Here is a 13256-nt window from a genome sequence, read left to right as displayed (position 1 = left end):
GGCCACTAAGGCGTCAGAGGGTTAAAAATTTGCATTAATATCTGACCTATGGCGTTTACCCTGCAACCCTGGCAGCTTAGACAATACCTCTGTAAGGGTAGTAGACATGACTGCCGCCATATCTTGTAAAGTAAAAGAAGTAGACACACTAGAATTACTTGGCGTCGCTTGCGTGGGCGTTAAAAGTTGTGACACTTGTGGAGAATTAGAAGGCATATGCTGACTCTCTGCAAACTGAGAATCCTCCTGAGGCCCACTTTCTCTATTTAAAATATGATCTTTAGGGGGCGGAGTCAGCCGCATACAAGAATGGCCGCACATTTCTATCGCTCTGGCAAATACTATGTAAAAACTTTGTCTAAAGGCCATCTATATTGGCAATAAGCTCCTGGAAATGTGGGGGAGATATCCCTAACCCCTACTTTTACTCCTGTTATAGGCAATTCATATCTATCAAGGCCACGACTTTGGATGAAACCCTGTGCTGATTTTACACATATGGAGGCCATTTTCCTGTCCTTGTGGATGAGGAGGTAGACATCTCTTAAACAGCTGAAACACACAACTTGAATATGAGAGTGGAACAACTTGCGGTGTTCCTGGGAGAGGCCAAATTGCTCTTTCAGAGACACTTTACAGCATTGGAGCTGGCGCTTTGTCGACCTCCAGTGGAGCACATCCCCGTGGGCACCTCAGTCAAAAATGAGAGGCTGAACTAAAAGACGATCTGGGGTTGGCTGAATCCCAGCGGCAGGGTGTTTAGCGAATACGTCCCTGCTACATGCCCAAAATTCTCTAACAATATGGGACACTGCCTTTATAACACCTAATGCTATCGGTATGACCAAAATTGGTAATTCCACTGAAAATGTTTTTTTTTTAACTACTTCTTTGTTGAGTAGACTGAAAGGAAAGAGGATTAGGATAGTGACAAACAGTGCTATACCGCTGATGTTGCACAGTGCAGCTACAGGGAGACTGGCCTTTGAGACGCTTCTATGCGTGTACATTTATATACAAAAATGAGTCTCCCTGACTTACTAATGATCAATGCCAAGGTTTGCATATAGTTAGCCTGCTCTTTCCATCTCATCTCACACTGGTTTCTGCCATAATGGGCATATTTGTGATGTTCCTGTATGCCCCTGTATTTTCCAATGTTCATGTTGTGGCAGTATATGTATTGTAACTTTGTCAGTTCACGTTATTATGGCTTATAATATGTTTTACTTATTTTGCTAAGATACTATAGTAGTGTGGGCACAGCGTACAGGTCTCTCACTCACACATTACAGGCTATTGCTTCCTATACTCCCCTTATAATCTACTATCAGTTATGGTCTTCATGTGTCTATATGGGTATGGGAGGATTACTTGAACTGTATGTGGGGTGACAACTATAGCTAATTAATCTCGGTGCACAGTTTTATGTTAATGAGAGGGATAGGATAATATTTATGGAATCTCACATGCCTATTTGTTGTTCTACCCAGGGATATAACATAATGGTCTGGGTGATGTTTTACATAATTTTTAGCTATCTATATGCTAACATTTATTACTGTAAGAAGTGTTAAAGTGATACTCCAATGTGGTCCTTCCTACTTTCCAGTGGAGTATGGAGACTTGAGGTGTCTTTTACCCTTATAAAGCGGGAGGAGGAAATATTGGTGAGATCAGCTTTGCTGAACAGTTGCTGATAATGACATCCCGGATAGAATTTATTTTAATATTAACTGGTATTAGCTTTATGCTCTCATTTTTATGCCCAGACTTTGTACACAACCCACCCTACCGGATATTTATTTTTTATACTCAAGATTGCAACAGATTGTCTCATGCTTAATACTCCCAAACTATGTCCAATCCCAAATAAGGTTAGACCATAAACTAGAAAGTTTGGCTCATAATTAGTCCGAGACACAACAGTAGTTATATTTTTATTTATCCCACAAATTCTATTATCTGGTCTCGTGGGACATATCCAAGTATGTGTGCGCTATGCTTACGCCTGTGCATGGGTTCTTGTTTAGTGCAGTGTCCCCTGTTGGGTGGTTTGTGGGGGCTCTCAGCTCTCAGGACATTTCCTCACCGATTATATCTCCCCTCACCCTTTCCCGCTCTCCATTTGTGAGCGGGTCATATCCACTATCCCTTACCCGTCTGTGTCCAGTGGTGACAATAGCCCTGAGGAGAGATACTGCATGGGTCCGTTTAACATATGGATCCAATGGTGGTGTGTTTCCTTGCCAACCCGGCCTTAAACTTATGTTTCTCTATTGTTCATTAAGGCCTCACCCCATGGGACTTTTTCTCTATACCTCCCCCCCTAACACCATAGGCACCAGTGCTATATGATAGGATATGGGTACATGTAACTAACAGACCTTAGTGTTCCAGGATATGATATGGGTATATGTAACCAACAAGCTTCAGTACCACAGGATAAGTTATGTACATATGTAAATAATAAGCTTTAGTAGTACAGGATGTGATATGGTCAGCTGCATGTACTATACCACAATCATAGATAGCCTTAACAAAAGACCATTAAAATAGACATGATAGAGACATAGAACAATATATTATTAGGACCTATCTAACTTATAATTTTCTGGATTTACCTGCTGATGGGCATAGGGCCCGTGCCCAGGTGCAGGATCTTATTATACAACATTGTCTTTTACAAGCTAACATCGAAGGTCCAACTATTTAATATTCAATAATGTCCATTTTACTTAGTCTCATTGGAATGTATCAGTTGTGGCAATTTATGCCTATTTATAGCTTGCCCTAAATGTCTCTTATCACTTAAAGCTGGACGTGAGAGTAAGTGAAACTATAATGTTTACAACCCTTAAGGTCTTTGTCCCTATAGCTATTTTGCACATAATTTCCTTGTCAGATGATAAAACCAGCTCACTTTTATCTTCCCAGGGTTAACAAACATGCTCATGTGACTATATATATGATGATGTTGCCCAGTGCTACTGAAACCTATCTAAGTATTTGCTGCCTCATACATTTCTTTACTTACTTCCTCCCTGACCCACAATGAGCCTTTTGGTTCCTAGGCTACATATTTTTCGTATACCAATTCACTTTATCACCTCCCCCCTCACTATATAGTACTCTGTTTTTTTATGATTAGACCAGATACTTGACTCGCGGTTCCCTTGTGAATAAGCGCATTTACCAGTAATATGCTGTATATGGAAAAACCCAATCATATAAATAACTATGCTCTCTATCTTTAATATTGTCACTCTCACAGCAATATAGAGTTGTACAAACCATTTTATGGACATTAAAGAAAACAAAGAAACACTCTTTAATGATATATCATATCTGTTTTTTTTACTTTATTTGATATTTAATTATATAACTGTATAGGACACCCACAGCAGAGCTGTCTATATAGCTCCTCCCCTAACAACCATATCCAGTCATTCGACCGAAAACAAGCAGAGAAAGGAGAAACCATAGGGTGCAGTGGTGACTGTAGTTTAAAAATAAAAAATACCTGCCTTAAAATGACAGGGCGGGACGTGGACTGGATACACCACAAGAGAAATAAATTTATCAGGTAAGCATAAATTATGTTTTCTCTTGTAAGGTGTATCCAGTCCACGATTCATCCATTACTTGTGGGATACCAATACCAAAGCTAAAGTACACGGATGAAGGGAGGGACAAGGCAGGTGCTTAAACGGAAGGTACCACTTCCTGTAAAACCTTTCTCCCAAAAATAGCCTCTGAAGAAGCAAAAGTATCAAATTTGTAGAATTTAGAAAAAGTATGAAGCGAAGACCAAGTCGCCGCCTTGCAAATCTGTTCAACAGATTTTTAAAGGCCCATGTGGAAGCCACAGCTCTAGTAGAATGAGCTGTAATCCTTTCTGGAGGCTGCTGGCCAGCAGTCTCATAGGCTAAGCGGATTATGCTTCTTAGCCAAAAAGAAAGAGAGGTTGCCGAAGCCTTTTGACCTCTCCTCTGTCCAGAGTAGACAACAAACAAAGCAGATGTTTGACAAAAATCTTTAGTAGCTTGTAAATAAAACTTTAAAACACGAACCACGTCCAGATTGTGTAATAGACGTTCCTTCTTTGAAGAAGGATTAGGACACAAAGACAGAACAACAATCTCTTGATTGATATTCTTATTAGATACCACCTTAGGTAGAAACCCAGGTTTGGTACGCAGAACTACCTTATCTGCATGGAAGATCAGATAAGGAGAATCACATTGTAAGGCAGATAACTCGGAAACTCTACGAGCCGAGGAAATAGCTACCAAAAAAAGAACCTTCCAAGATAAGAGTTTGATATCTATGGAATGAAGAGGTTCAAACGGAACCCCCTGAAGAACTTTAAGAACCAAATTTAAGCTCCAAGGTGGAGCCACAGGTTTAAACACAGGCTTGATTCTAACTAAAGCCTGACAAAATGCCTGAACGTCTGGGACATCCGCCAGACGCTTGTGCAAAAGAATAGATAGCGCAGAAATCTGTCCCTTTAAGGAACTAGCTGACAATCCTTTCTCCAATCCATCTTGGAGAAAAGATAATATCCTGGGAATCCTGACCTTAGTCCATGAGTAGCCCCTGGATTCACACCAATAAAGATATTTACGCAATATCTTATGATAGATTTTCCTGGTGACAGGCTTTCGTGCCTGAATTAAGGTATCAATGACTGACTCGGAGAAACCACGCTTTGATAAAATCAAGCGTTCAATCTCCAGGCAGTCAGCCTGAGAGAAATTAGATTTGGATGGTTGAAAGGACCTTGAAGTAGAAGGTTCTGTCTCAGCGGCAGAGTCCATGGTGGAAAGGATGACATGTCCACCAGATCGGCATACCAAGTCCTGCGTGGCCACGCAGGCGCTATCAAGAACACCGATGCTCTCTCCTGTTTGATTTTGGCAATCAGACGAGGGAGCAGAGGAAACGGTGGAAACACATAAGCCAGGTTGAAGGACCAAGGCGCTGCTAGAGCATCTATCAGCGTTGCCTTGGGGTCCCTGGACCTGGATCCGTAACAAGGAAGCTTGGCGTTCTGGCGATACACCATGAGATCCAGTTCTGGTTTGCCCCAACGATGAACCAATTGTGCAAACACTTCCGGATGGAGTTCCCACTCCCCCGGATGAAAAGTCTGTCGACTTAGAAAATCCGCCTCCCAGTTCTCTACACCTGGGATATGGATAGCCGATAGGTGGCAAGACAATCTCTGCCCAGCAAATTATCTTTGAGACTTCTAACATCGCTAGGGAACTCCTTGTTCCCCCTTGATGGTTGATGTAAGCCACAGTCGTGATGTTGTCCGCCTTCAGGGAGTTCCAGACTGCACCCCAACCTAGAAGGCTGGCATCCGTCGTTACAATTGTCCAATCTGGCCTGCGAAAGGTCATACCTTTGGACAGATGGACCCGAGATAGCCACCAGAGAAGGGAATCCCTGGTCTCTTGATCCAGATGTAGTAGAGGGGACAAATCTGTGTAATCCCCATTCCACTGACTGAGCATGCAGAGTTGCAGCGGTCTGAGATGTAGGCATGCAAACGGCACTGCCGCTACCATTAAGCCGATTACTTCCATGCACTGAGCCACCGAAGGGCGAGGAATGGAATAAAGAACACGGCAGGAATTTAGAAGTTTTGATAACCTGGACTCCGTCAGGTAAATTTTCATTTCTACAGAATCTATCAGAGTCCCTAGGAAGGAAACTCTTGTGAGGGGGGATAGAGAACTCTTTTCCTCGTTCACCTTCCACCCATGCAATCTCAGAAATGCCAACACTATGTCTGTATGAGACTTGGCAATTTGGAAGTGTGACGCCTGAATCAGGATGTCATCTAAATAAGGGGCCACTGCTATGCCCCGCGGCCTTAGGACCGCCAGAAGCAACCCCAGAACCTTCGTAAAAATTCTTGGGGCTGTAGCTAACCCAAAAGGAAGAGCTACAAACTGGTAATGACTGTCTAGGAAGGCAAACCTGAGAAACCGATGATGATCTTTGTGTATCGGAATGTGAAGTTAAGCATCCTTTAAATCCACTGTAGTCATGTATTGACCCTCCTGGATCATAGGTAGGATGGTACGAAAATTCTCCATCTTGAATGATGGAACTCTGAGGAATTTGTTTAAGATCTTTAGATCCAAAATTGGTCTGAAGGTTCCCTCTTTTTTGGGAACCACAAACAGATTTGAGTAAAATCCCTGTCCCTGTTCCTTCTTTGGAACTGGATGGATCACTCCCATAACTAGGAGGTCTTGTACACAGTGTAAGAATGCCTCTCTCTTTATCTGGTTTGCAGATAATTGTGAAAGGTGAAATCTCCCTTTTGGGGGGGAAGCTTTGAAGTCCAGAAGATATCCCTGGGATATAATTTCCAACGCCCAGGGATCCTGGACATCTCTTGCCCACGCCTGGGCGAAGAGCGAAAGTCTGCCCCCTACTAGATCCGTTACCGGATAGGGGGCCGTTCCTTCATGCTGTCTTAGAGGCAGCAGCAGGCTTTTTGGCCTGCTTACCCTTGTTCCAGGTCTGGTTAGGTCTCCAGACCGTCTTGGACTGAGCAAAAGTTCCCTCTTGTTTTGCATTAGAGGAAGTTGATGCCGCACTTGCCTTGAAGTTTCGAAAGGCACGAAAATTAGACTGTTTGGCCCTTGGTTTGGACCTATCCTGAGGAGGGGCATGACCTTTTCCTCCAGTGATATCAGCAATAATCTCCTTCAAACCAGGCCCGAATAGGGTCTGCCCCTTGAAGGGAATGTTAAGCAGCTTAGACTTTGAAGTAACGTCAGCTGACCATGATTTAAGCCATAGCGATCTGCGCGCCTGGATAGCAAAACCAGAATTCTTAGCCGTTAGTTTAGTCACACCTGGTCTATCCCATTCCTTAGTAATAATTTCTGTAAACCTTTTAGGTATTGGAAAAACATCAGTGCACACCAGCACTGCATAGTATTTATCCAGTCTACACAACTTCTCTGGCACTGCAATTGTATCACAGTCATTCAGAGCAGCTAAAACCTCCCTGAGTAACACGCGGAGGTGTTCAAGCTTAAATTTAAATGTAGACATATCAGAATCAGGTTGAATCTTTTTCCCTGAGTCAGAAACATCACCCACAGAAAGAAGCTCTCCTTCTTCAGCTTCTGCATATTGTGAGGCAGTATCAGACATAGCTCTTAAAGCGTCAGTATGCTCTGTATTTCGTCTAACTCCAGAGCTATCTCGCTTTCCTCTAAATTCAGGTAGTCTGGCTAATACCGCTGACAGTGTATTATCCATGACTGCTGCCATGTCTTGTAACGTAAACGCTATGGGCGCCCTAGATGTACTTGGCGCCATTTGAGCGTGAGTCCCTTGAGCGGGAGTCAAAGGATCTAACACGTGGGGAGAGTTAGTCGGCATAACTTCCCCCTCGTCAGATTCCTCTGGTGATAAATTTTTTAAAGACAGAATATAATCTTTATTGCTTAAAGTGAAATCAGTACATTTGGTACACATTCTAAGAGGGGGTTCCACAATGGCTTTTAAACATAATGAACAAGGAGTTTCCTCTATGTCATACATGTTTGTACAGACTAGCAATGAGATTAGCAAGCTTGGAAAACACTTTAAATCAAGTTAACAAACAAATAAAAGAAACGGTACTGTGCCTTTAAGAGAAACAAATTTTGTCAGAATTTGAAAAACAGTGAAAAAAGGCAGTAAATCAAACAAATTTTTTACAATGTGTATAATAAGCTAACAGAGCATTGCACCCACTTGCAAATGGATGATTAACCCCTTAGTTCAAAAAATGGATAAAAACCCCCCGATATAGACGTTTTTTAACAGTCACACCAAACTGCCACAGCCTTGCTGTGGGCCTACCTTCCCCAACAAACGATTTTGGAAAGCCTAAGAGCCCTTTAGAGATGTCCTATAGCATTCAGGGGACTCCTGGAGGAAGCTGGATATCTCAGGCTGTAAAAGTTACTGCGCAAAAAAGCGCTAAATTAGGCCCCTCCCACTCATAGTAACACAGTGGTAAGCCTCAGGAAACTGTTTCTAGGCAAATTTAAGCCAGCCATGTGGAAAAAACTAGGCCAGCGTTTAAAAACGTTTAAACATGCCAGCAAACGTTTTATATTGTAAATATAAAAGAGTATTACCTCAGAAAGTAAGCATGATACCAGTCGCTATTAAATCACTGTATTCAGGCTTACCTTACATACATTTGGTATCAGCAGCATTTTCTAGCATTCACATCTTCTAGAAAAATCTTAACTGCACATACCTCATAGCAGGATAACCTGCACGCCATTCCCCCGCTGAAGTTATCTCTCTCTTCAGTCATGTGTGAGAACAGCAATGGATCTTAGTTACAACCTGCTAAGATCATAGAAATCACAGGCAGATTCTTCTATTTTTTCTGCCTGGAACAAAATAGTACAACTCCGGTACCATTTAAAAATAATAAACTTTTGATTGAAGCAAAATAACAGCTACATTTCACCACTTATCTCTTACTACCTCCATGCTTGTTGAGAGTTGCAAGAGAATGACTGGATATGGCAGTTAGGGGAGGAGCTATATAGACAGCTCTGCTGTGGGTGTCCTCTTGCAACTTCCTGTTGGGAATGAGAATATCCCACAAGTAATGGATGATCCGTGGACTGGATACACCTTACAAGAGAAATATGAGGTTGAGTGTATTTATTTTTGGTAGGCCTGAATTCCTCTGCGAGGCTTTAGGCATGATTTGGTATTCTCATCGAAATGTATGATGTGATTCCTTTCTTATGTTATGTATTATGCATTTAACCTCAATAAAAAGTATTTAAAAAAAAATAAATATATGATCTTTACAGTGTAAGGCCTTTTCAGTGCACAAATGGCACAATGTAAGATGGGGTTCCACCATGGCTTCTAAACACATAAAACACTGACTTCCCATGTCAGACATGTTGTACAGACTAGTAATAATAGCACAAATCTTTCCCAACCTTATAATATGTGAAAAAACATTCAGCACAAAAAAAATGGTTACTGCTCCTTTAAGATAAAAAAAGTGTAAACTGTTTTGCAAAATCGTTAAAACGACAATCAAAATGACCAATTTAATGATTTTTAGAGTCTAGTGTGGCATCGGGTGTTGCACCACAAGTAAAAGGAGAGATAAATTAAATTTAAGCAAATTAGGCAGGAAACCAACAAACTGCAGACAATTGTTTAATGACTTCTGCACCTCGCCACAGCTCTGCTGTGGCGCCTACCTGCCTACCTACCTGCCCCCAAGACCTGTCAAAACTATCCGGTCTCACTTCAAAGTACAGCCGCACAGTCTGGGTCCAACTGGAGCTAATGGCTGCGTCTCTCCAGAAAACAAACTGCGCACTAAAGATTGAAAATAGGCCCCCGCCTATCCTGACCGATGGGCCAAAAATAAAGAAAACCGCATGGGAAGCGTTTTCAACGAACATATGTACATATGTGCTTTTAAATAAATCTGCCATGTGAACCCCACAGAAATTATACAACTCAGCCTCAAAAAAACCTCCATATATCGTTAACAGAAGGTTGCCTAGGCTGCCCCAGTGTCTAACAACATAGCCCTTAAGTATCCCTAGGAATTTAGACTGGGATAAAAATATATAGGCTACCACAGTATCACCCTTTTCATGGGGAATAGGTCAGCCAGATTCTGATATATCATGTTTCCTCAGAATATAAAGGACTGTACATACCTTGAAATTGCTTGCAGCAAGAAAATGTTCCCCCATACTAAAGACTTCTCCTGTACTTCCTCAGCATCACTAGTGGGAACAAACATTGATCTTAGTTACTACTGCTAAGATCATCAGACTCAAGGCATGATTCTTCATCCCTATCATGCCAGAGTAAAACAGTCCACACTGGTACCATTTAAAATAAAAAATTCTTGATTGAAGAAAAACTAAACTATCTTTTTATCACCACATAAACTTTACCCTTCCTATTGCTATGCATAGGCAAAGAGAATGACTGGGGGGAGGAGTTAGGGGAGGAGCTATATAGCAGCTCTGCTGTGGTGCTCTTTGCCACTTCCTGTTAGCAAGAGGAATATATCCCACAAGTAAAGGATGAAACCCGTGGACTCTGTATATCTTGTAAAAGAAAGCAATATTAAAACTCTGAAATATGAAATCTATTGACTCATCTATTGTTTGTGAGCAGAAAGCAATGATGACGGTATTTGTTTGTTAACCTTTAAAATGTTTCAATATTGCTTATATACTTGAGTTTCTTTTAGAGTATGAGGAAATAGCACTGGATTAAATGTATAGTATAACTTTGATACTTTGTATTTTTTTTTGTTTTTTTTCCCAAATATTTTTATTGATGACCAGGAGCATACAGAATACAATAACAAATCGCAAAAGCATTGGTCATTTACATTTTTTGTAAACATTCAGAAAATGAAAAGAAAAACAAACAAAAAGAAAACATATGCAAAGGAATTGACAGATATCCATATTAGCCTATAAGCTTGTGGCTGAGAGGAGGTGTATTGTTTGTAACCTGACAAATAGTAATTATTGTGTGGCACCAAAGTAACAAGCCTGCAGAAAACGGAGTAAATGTGATATAGAGGGGGGACCTTAGAGGATGAGTCGCCGCTTACCTCTAGGGCAGGGGTTTCCAAACTTGGTCCTTCAGAGGTTTTGGAACTACATTTCCCATGATGCTCAGTCAGCATTTTATCTAGCTGAGCATCATGGGAAATGCAGTTCCAAAACCTCTGGAGAGCCAAGTTTGGAAACCCTTGCTCTAGGGAGAGGATGGAGTCTGGATCAGTGGAAGCTGATTTTTGTTTCTATGATATGCTTCCCAGAGTGCTTGTATTTGTGCACAGGTATCTAGGTTCTTGGTTTTCATAAAATAAAATTCTTCTAATGAAAGAGTGTTATTGCATTCCTGTAGCCATTCAGGTAACGATGGGACTTTGTTACTCTTCCAATTTCTGGCCAAGAGGATCTTAAAGCTATTGCTTAGAATATTAAACAGTTTTCTTTGGGGTGTGGGGAAATTTTGGGGGGAATACTTTGTTTTTTAATCAACTTTGCAATCTGTTTTTTTTTATGAAGAAAAATTGTTCCCGTATGGAGATTAACATATGATCAGTTGAACCGGGTTTAAATACCTCTTTGGTATTTGCATACGTCATCTATGAGTAAGCTCCGTGTTTGGGCACAAAACGCGTAAGTTGGTTGTATCTTTGTTACCTCCATTTGTAACTTCATATATTTTTAACCACTGACTCAATAAATTGTATACTTTTTTTATTCAGCAAATGAGTGAGGCAGCTTCCTTTGTACTTGTGCTTTCAGCGTGGGGAGTTCGCTGTTTTCTGCCTGCACACGGCCATAGTGTATTTGTGTAAAGGGCATCTCTCACACAAACGGCTTGCAGCCACAGATCTTCTGGTATTGCTTGTCATTAAGTTCAATTATAGTAGAGATTATAATTATATTTTAATAGATCATGAATCAAAGTATAGAACCGTTTTGGGAAAAAAATGTTTAACAATAAGATAATTATATTAATAGGATTATAAATATGCAAAGCAGTCATAAGTTTTTGATGCTTTTAAAAGGAGAAATTTTCACCAAGTTAAGCAGGTTATTTATACATTAAAAAGAACATAAAATAATATAGTTTTAAGCATTTACTGTTGTATTAGCCATTGTATAATTTTAAAAACTGTTGCATCAAGGGCTGATTTTTCCTATTTGGTTACACAGCCATAATTCCAGATTTTTAAGTAAACAGTTAATAACAAAATGCTGGAGATTACATTTTTATCAACACAACTACATGTAGGTGTCTCAGCATTAGTCTTACATCATTTTACAATTTTGCCTGTCAATATTCCTTTAAAGCAAATATATAATACACAGAATTATAAATGCTTCTCAGAAAGGTACACATTTTATACAATGTTTAGCCATGAAACTCTATTTAAAAAAATATGTTTAACTATATAAAAATAACAGTATAACTGTAGAGATGAATTTGTATATTATATACAAGTCCTGTTATTTAGTAACATGTATTAGTTATATTACTAATATACATTTTTCTTTTGCATGAACAGATACAGAATACTAAATTGTTAAAGGGAAAGGAAACCCCACAAATGTATTTCATGATTTAGATAGAACATACAATTTCAAATAACTTTCCAATTTACTTCTATTATCAAATTTTCTTCATTCTCTTGTTATCCTTTGCTGAAGGAACAGCATTGCACTACTGGCAGATAGCTGAACACATCTAGTTAGCCAATCACAAGAGACAAATTATCAGCTAGCTCCCACTAGTGTAGGATATGTGCATATTATTTTTCAACAAGGGATACCAAGAGAACAAAGCACATTTGAAAATAGAAGTGAATTTAAAAGTGTCTTAACATTGCAGGCTCTATCTGAATCATGCAAGTTTAATTTTGACTTTCCTATCCCTTTAATATAAATTAATTCTCTAATTTGTTGAATATAGATACTATTACGAACACTAGCTAATGGCAGAAACACAGTGGCATACTTTACATTGTTTATGTAACATATGACTTAATTATTTAACAAATTGTCATTCTCATTGTAAATTTCATTATTCTTACCTTACAGGAAAGTCAACTAGTGTATCTAATTTATCCCTCATATATCTACTATAAGAGAAGCGCTTCAAGTGAACCACAAGGACTGGAGGCAAGGACCAAAGATCCAATTTTTTGGTTGCTTGCTGATGTTCTTTACAATTTGGGCAATACCTAAATTAAAACATATTATTAATATTACGCACTAGCTAAAATACCATGACATTCGCTAAACCATACTTCAAAGCAGAAATGTTATCAAAGCTAATAAATACAAAAACAAAACACAAATTTGATATATACAGGGCTGGAGATTTCCACTAGTCTTGGGCAAGAAGTAATTGCAGTGGACCAGAAGGACATATGGATTTTTATTATCTTTAACATTGAGTGAACTAGTAACTATCAAGAAAAAGCATTGCTTTACATAAAAAGTTCACATTTTTTATTTTGTATTCATTGTTTCTATATTTTATGATAAGGCTTATGAACTTTTATGCAACCCTTTTCTATTAAATCACTGACTTTCCCCCCTTGTTTTAATTCCAACGTGTATCACTTTATTGTGCTGCATTTCTTAGCCCTAAACTATAAAAATGACATGTATAATCTATCTTTATATCTC

General features: G+C 39.6%; 1 protein-coding gene across 1 annotated transcript in view; it reads right to left on the bottom strand.

The window, feature by feature from the left end:
* Positions 1–13256, bottom strand: part of USP15 (ubiquitin specific peptidase 15) — a 449675-nt gene that overhangs the window by 83444 nt on the left and 352975 nt on the right. The window contains exons 18-19 of the mRNA XM_053716753.1: positions 12661–12805; positions 8513–8516 (exon numbers count right to left, since the gene is read on the bottom strand). Coding sequence (XP_053572728.1) covers positions 8513–8516; positions 12661–12805 — 149 coding nt within the window. The remainder of the gene's footprint in view (positions 1–8512; positions 8517–12660; positions 12806–13256) is intronic.

Source organism: Bombina bombina, chromosome 6 (assembly GCF_027579735.1).
Source record: "Bombina bombina isolate aBomBom1 chromosome 6, aBomBom1.pri, whole genome shotgun sequence".
NCBI lineage: Eukaryota > Metazoa > Chordata > Amphibia > Anura > Bombinatoridae > Bombina > Bombina bombina.
The sequence above is the reverse complement of the archived record's forward strand: the minus strand, read 5'-3'. Positions and strand labels throughout refer to the sequence as shown.